At 43.3% G+C, this 7,484-nt stretch overlaps 1 protein-coding gene across 1 annotated transcript in view; it reads right to left on the bottom strand.

Annotated features, from left to right (window-relative positions):
- The window catches only part of pik3r1 (phosphoinositide-3-kinase, regulatory subunit 1 (alpha)), a 23,410-nt gene extending 17,647 nt beyond the window's left edge, over positions 1–5,763 (bottom strand). The window contains exons 1-2 of the mRNA XM_061076803.1: positions 5,528–5,763; positions 3,821–4,430 (exon numbers count right to left, since the gene is read on the bottom strand). Coding sequence (XP_060932786.1) covers positions 3,821–4,157 — 337 coding nt within the window. The 5' untranslated portion in view covers positions 4,158–4,430; positions 5,528–5,763. The remainder of the gene's footprint in view (positions 1–3,820; positions 4,431–5,527) is intronic.
- Positions 5,764–7,484: the final 1,721 nt, after the last annotated feature.

The raw sequence follows: 7,484 nt of genomic DNA, 5'->3' as shown, positions 1-7,484 counted from the left end.
ACGCCTTATAAGTTTTAAATACAGTGTTTTATTTTAAACATCACCTGCATCACCTCATTTTGAACATAATGTAATGCAATGTTAGCCACACGAGAACATACTGATTGGCCTCAGTCATGCGAGAGGAGATAGCCCGAGGGCATCAAATATTTCCTTAAACAAGACTCGGCAAGTAAACTGAACCTTGTGAGGACATGTAGAGTAACCACCAGTTATTCACATTTTTATCTCCAACATTTGGAAGAATGTTCACACAGACTTGGAAGATGGAAGTTGGAAGTTGGAAGATAAAGGGCAATTTTACTCAAAAAACAACAGTGAACACAGAGAACTCAAAAAATGTAACCGTTTAGAGCCACTGTCACAGCAAAATGAATACCTGACTGGCGCTGAACTTCACTGTTATATAGTTTGATGAAATGATGACATGATGGAACCTTATTTAACACATTACCCTAGACTTATGGTATGCATGAATTGTGTTTAGAACCATACTATGACTTAATAATTTTTTACTAAATTGAAAAAACTCTTATTTTCCAGCTTTGATTTTCATTCTTTGTTACTTATACATTTGTTTTGCATCTGTAAAAGTTATGCTTTAAAGGGTGATAAACAAAAATAAAAAAAACATTTGATCAATCCTGGCTTTCTGTATGAAAACAAACTAGCAAATGCAGCAATAGTTCGGGGTAAGAGGCGCTTCATTCTTTGGGTTTCATTCTTCGAGTTCTCTCTTGGCGGGCTCAAACATATGTATATTCTCCAAAGTGAGAGGCCCAGAAAAGGAGCAACACTTTAATGTTTATAAAAAAAAAAAAAAAAAAAAAAAAAAAAAGGCTGAGAGCTGGAAGGAGGCAGAATAGTTTCCCAGCCCGGCCCTCTTCTCTTTCTCTCTTACCCTCTCCACATCTGCTGCACTCATGTAAACCCCTGTGGCTCAGAGAGGAGAGGCCCCTTTCCAAGCCTCCATTCTCCACCTCTTTTCCCCCTGCCAGAGCTGACTGTTGGAACTATCAAAACATTAAAAAAAAAAGGAGGAGGAGGAAGAAGAAGAAAAAAAAGCGGAGAAGTAGGAAGAAGGGAGCGAGATCCCTTGGTGGTGTGCAATAAATCACAAACACTCTGGGAGCAACACGAGCCCTGCCTCCATCATAGCGCCCTCAGCCCCTCTTCAAAGCCCCCTTGAGCATGCAGAGCCCTCCACCCCATTCCTGCTTCGGCCCCTCTGCCAAGCCCCTAACTCTGTTCCAGTCCTGATCCTTTTGCACACTATGCTGTGGAGCGACCCTTTAGCTAGCACAAGCACTCTGTCTCCTTTACCCACAACCTTGGGGCCCCTTCTTCTCCCCCCTCCTTCTCTGTCTCTCACAGCCCAGGACACAGAGACTTTTCTTCTCCCAGTGCTACATTCAACCTCGCTCCGGGCTCAGCACTGCCACTCAACCAGGACACGGCCATTCAACACATGCCTCCTTCATACTGCTCCTCGCTTACCCTGCGAACCACAGCAAAGAATTTCACAACAGTACCGCAAAGGGCAAAAACTGGAAACCTGGCCAATGACGGCTGCTCTTTAGGTGAGCCGTGAGCTTTAGGCACACATTCAGGCAAGCCAGAGCGCTTTTAAAAAGATACTAGGTTTGATTGCAGCTGACATTTGTGGTGTGAGAAATATCGCATTGAAACTTCAAGGGGTCATTTTCAATAGCAGCCAACTTGAAATGCATGGAGCCTGAAATAAGACGTGTTAAAGTTTCAATATAGAGAACAAGAACACTAGCATAGTATTATGGTTATTGAACACAGTGAGCTGTCTAGCTTGCATATGAACAGTCCGACGTTTGGCTTATTTGCCATCATGTATTAAGTCAAATCAATCACATGTAGTCATTAGCCTGGCTTAGCACTGACAGGGAGGTTCACCACTTATCAAACTTTGTTAAAACGGAAAACAGCTCGACAGTTGTTATATTTACTCGCTCTATTTTGTCTAATGTGTGTACAAACAAAGATGTGAAAAAGAGCCGTTGGGGTATCTGGATATATACTGTAATACCTTCTGACCGAGAGCCACAGCATGCAGTGGCTGCCTAGACCAGCTCAAGGGTTGTGTGCTCATAGAGCGTGTTGGAAAGTTAACCATAACCCTGTCATAAGCAAAACTCCTGTGAAATGACAATGTTGATGACTAGCTTGGTAGCTAACCAACTACAAGAAGTGAGTAAGACAGCAATAAAGACATAGGAAGGCATATCTAATTTCAGGTTTGCCTTGCTGTTCCACCCGGGCTTTCAGAGTAATTTGCCTTAATCACCCATACATAGTGATCTCATCATCTGACTCAACAGTAGATAAGGTAATTTAATTCCCTTAAGATGCCGCTTTGCACAGAAACACAGATGATATCCTCTGGTAACATATGGCTGGCACGAGATGCTCGAGTGTACTATAGCTTGGATGTTTGCCAGCTCCATTGTCCTCTGGGGCTGAGCTTGGTTCACATTCAGTGCAGCTGGACAGAAATGGATAGAGATACTTGTTCTCAAAGACTGAAACGGTTGTGCGAAATCAGCAGTATTCTCTCACTTTATTCAGGCAACTCCAGATATACAAGCCTCTCCTTTCTGTTTTCACTCAACAATCAGTATCAACATGGAGTCCGTGGACGGTCGGAGAAAGATCGAGAACAATATTTACATCGAAACACAACACACAAAAACACACAACCACCTATAAACACTTGACAAAAATGTGAAGAAAATGTCATACTTGGACCACATTCGTACGGCCATCTCTTTTATTCCTTCATCTTTCATGACCAGTAATATTTTCAAATTTAAATATAAACTCTCACTGATGTCAGATCCCAGCTTTGTTCAAATGTCCATGTAACAGGCTTTGTTTCTCTCTCAAACTCGCAGGCGGAAATGTGAAACTTAACCAATCAATATGATGCATCCAGAAACCAAAAGGTTATACTACCATGTTCACAACTATAGATTTTTTGGTTCGGTTATCTAGATTTCAGTTGCGCCAACTAAGAACAATGAAGCAACTATCACAATACATAAAATAAGACGATATACTTAAACTTTTGCTAAATATAAGGCTTGATTAAGTTGTGTAACAAATTCAATTTATGCGCCATTACTGTTTCACTGTAGATCAACACAGTAGAACCACAACGACATTTAATTATTGGAGATACGGTGTGATTCAGAGTTTTGCTGTTTTCAGACATGACCTAAGGGAGAAACTCCGGAGAAATGGGTCCAGACTTTCTCTGCAGTTTGTCTTTCACACATGAACAAAGCAGAAGGAGGTTCTCTGCTCAGACACATTCACAAAAGCAACAATCCTCTATAGGATTCAGGTGAGGGTGGTTGCAGCAGGCTCTTATCACCAAAACCCCTCTTTGCCATCTTTGTAGATGTCTTTTAAGTGTATGGCTTTGCTTTTTCATCCAGAGATTTTGTATTGCTTTGGGTTTTTTGAGTGTGTGTCTCGTGTTAAAGCATCATCAGCCCCCCACCCCACTTGCTCACAGTGAACACTACAGAAGATGTTTGCTGTGTGCTCAAATCGGCTCCTCTGGAGTTCCTGTTGATTTTAAACTAGGGGGCCAGTCGAAAAAAAGAAACTCCAGAGGCCCATACTCAGACATTTGCTTTCACAAACGCTTCGACAGGAAACACACTATCTTGTGATGCTTGATGTGATTAAGAAAATAAGTTACTTTTATTTTAACATGAATCAATAATTAAATTATCGGCACCGGCAGCCCTTTGAATTGTCTGTGTTCTGGTGGTAAACTCACCTTGGTCGGAGTCAGAGTCTGCCTCTCCCTTGCAGGTAGCTGGAGCCACAGGTAGGGGTCTGAGGGGCCTGGGCTTGGGGGTGGGGGGAGATATCCGTTTCTTCCCGAGGTACTCTACATATGTCCCAGGGAAGTCCCCTTTTTCCTGAGTGGTTTCATTGAAGCCTGGCAGCCATCCAATCTCCTCTGGCCTCTGTTCCAGCCCGTCAGTGTACCCAAGAGCCACCAGAGCTCCTTTGCTTACCAACAATGTGTCCCCCACATGCAGATTAATGTCCTCCTCCCTCTCCTTCTTGTAGTCATAAAGCGCTCTGTATTGATATCCTTCAGCACTCATACTGACAGCGGGGTGCGAAGGTGTTCTGTTTGAAGATGAGCTTCAACCAGCGCAGTTACTTTTCAGGTTTCCCCGATTCTGCGTACAGTCAATGGTTGCTTCCAAGAAAACTAGACTTCAAAAGTTTTTTAAGAGACAAGATCTAGCTCGTCTTCATTCCTCGACAGTTGTTGTCTTTTCCGAGTGATTTGCAGTGCTCTTGGCCTGTCGCCTCACAGTATGTACCCATCAGTGAATGGCCTGCAGCTGCGATCCTGAGAATTCTCTCCAGACCTGTAAGATGAGAGTGGAGGCCATTTGCAACACATTGCACAATAAAACTATGCATCATATCAAAGGGTTTGGATTTGAAAGTTTGTGACATCAGAATGTTATAAACATGATAATAACGACTGATCTACAGAAAGCACCAGTGGATCTTCAGTATAAGCAGCATCTATAGTCACAGTAAGATTTGCATTGAAATGAATACATACTGCTTTAACTCTTTAATGTGCAGTAGGAATATATACTGATGACATTTTATGAAGCGTGTTTTAACCATTTAATCACTTACTTTTACTTTTCTTATAACTTATTAATAACTAATGCAACTATGGCACAAGCCAAACTTGTGGAAGACCGTATTAGCTTCGACAAAAAGGCATTTGAGAGGTTCTGAATTGAAATTGTAAGTTACTTCATAAAATATTTTCATCAGCTCTTTTTCTGTCAAGTTTCAACCGACTTGGAACAAATTAAGTTCTTGATAGAGAGATCAGTACTGACTCGTAATTACATCCCACAGTTTGTGACACACTGGGTCGACTTTAATGCTTCTCAGCCAACATATGGCTGCTAACGTTAGCATCGTGCGTGACAGGTTCGAGTCCCACCGCGTAAACAACAAACCAGCACCACGGCTCTGGGTTGTTGCGTTACTGTTTTTGCTGAAATGTTTTCTCGGCCAACGTGTGTCTTTGCACACGTCTGCATGGTCGCAAGTTAATTCTGCTTTAACTCCAGAGTCCAGAGCAGCGTGTGTCGAGGGCTAGCTGAGTTAGCGGCTTGCTAACACCATCGCCTGGGAGATTAACTTCCATGTCCAAGGTAAACACGATGATACTTCTGTAAAAGTTGAACTTGAAGCTAAACAGAAGCAAAGGGCAACGTGTGGTAGCTGCAGAAGATGAGAAAAGGAGCTTTAGAGAGCTGGAAGAGAACCCGAGCTAACGAGAGAGAGAGAGAGAGAGAGAGAGAAAAGTGAGTGAGAGCACTTTGAGGAGCGAGTTCATCTCACGACGAGCCGCAGCCTGGACTCAGTCACCTGGACTTCTCCTCTTTATTGGACTGGTGTAAAGTTTAAACACGAACACCTGCGAGTTACGTACCGATTCTGCACTGGTCCCGCGGCTCCTCTTCCTTCCAACACTTCAGAACGCTTCCGCCTGGTTAAACTTCACGGGTTCAGGCGCGTTACCATGGAAACGCAGCCGCAGCCAGGTCCTCCAGTGCCGACATGGCCACGAGTGAGAAACTCCTCCGGTTTGGGTTCGAGTCCAGTGGAACGAGAAGGACAAAGTGTTACAGGTTCCACATCACGGCTCGGCTGCCCGGTCCCGAACAAACGCTGCCTTCTGCCTCTGCGGCCAGCGAGGGGGGCGGGGGGACAAAGAGCGGCCGCCCATTGGCCCGCGTCCCTGTCAATCACGAACAGCACATAATCGGACCAATCGGCTTCTCGCTCGCGGCGGACACACCCCCGACTCCCTCCCAGGCACGCCTGCAAGCAACACGAAGCACCTATGGACATTATATAACTTGTGAGCCCAGGACCTACTGTAAACCCTTTTTAGTTTGTTCTCACAGACTAATGTTTGACTTTCATTCATTTTAAAACTTTATAAGTGAAGTGAAGCTGGAGTTCACATATCAGTTTATAGGGAGGGTGTAAAAGCTACACAGGGCCTCCTGAGGACTTAACACCATCACCATCCTGTTGAATTTGACTTTATGCTTTGTTTTTCTATAACTCCACTCTACTCTGAAAGATACAGTCGGGATACTAGATTATGTTTTCAGGAAGTTAATATCCAGCACAAGAGACGCTTTGTGTTATTTCAAGAGACAGAAATAGCCTGTGTTTTCTATAAATCATTATATGTTCTCAGGGTGGAAGCTCCCAAAAATCTTAAAGAGTCACCATCTGAGGCGCATGACTGTGAATGTGGGTGGCCTAATTATAGTAGGGAAAAGAGGGCTGGCTTGCAGAAATCCCCTATCAAGTCTAAACCCTACTGTCCTGGCTGTGCTAAAAGAGGCTCTAAGCAGCTTTAGGCAGGAGAAGGCCCCTTCAAGTGCACTACAGTCACATCAGTGGCCGTCACGTCGGAGAATAGAGGAAGGAGCAGAGAAAACAAGAGGAACCCTGGTGTTGAAATCCACTGTTACTCGGAACTTCAAATTGCTGCCATGGTGCATAGAGCCCTGTTAAAAAGCAGCTTTGACGTCTTTATGTGAGTCATGTTAGCAGTTTATGCAATAGAAAAGTGCAAATGTTGCATTTGCCTTCTACAACCTTAAACCACGGCTGCAGTTCTATTCAGTCCTTTCTCTACTTGTGTTTTTGATGTCACAGGAGAGAGTATAAACTAGTTTTTCTCTCTTTCAGGTACCACATCAAACAGTGTCCAATGCATGGCCACTGAATGTTTAAAAAAGACTTGTATTTCTTCTGCAGATGATGGAAACGAATATTTGAAGCACCAGACCATGTAATCCCCCACTTTGCCAGCTCCACACCTCAACCCCCTCATTAAATAGCCAGGCTCTGGTGACCCATCTGCTGCCCTGCACACACCCAAACTGCTTTTTTCAGGAATATCTGTCACTGTACCCAAACAAAACATCCATCGCACTGGACTTTGTTCATGTTTTCTCACAGACGTTCCAGTGTGAAACAAAAGTACATCACACCTCCTATAAACTTTTGTTTGGCTTGTTTGTATAGTCGAGTATTGCACATGCAAGCTGTGTCAATATGGTGGTTATTCTACAAACAGAAAGCCATTCATTAAGTGTTGAGTGCAAGTGTTTGTATAGCAGGTGCAATCCTGGAACTTAAATTCATATGTCAAACAATGTTTCCATAAACCTGTCAGCATAACGGTTGTTTTATTACGACTTTTCCATGAAGTATTTTTATGTTTATTGCAAAGCTAAAAAGCTTACAATGCAAACATCCCTTATTCAGCTCTCTATTCTGCATACCTGTGAACTGGTCAATGAATTTGTTTCGTGCTCTGAATATTTTGGAGTCACTATGTTTCTGTTTGCATCATTCAGCAG

This window comes from Limanda limanda, chromosome 1 (genome assembly GCF_963576545.1).
Source record: "Limanda limanda chromosome 1, fLimLim1.1, whole genome shotgun sequence".
In the NCBI taxonomy this organism is placed as follows: domain Eukaryota; kingdom Metazoa; phylum Chordata; class Actinopteri; order Pleuronectiformes; family Pleuronectidae; genus Limanda; species Limanda limanda.
The sequence above is the reverse complement of the archived record's forward strand: the minus strand, read 5'-3'. Positions and strand labels throughout refer to the sequence as shown.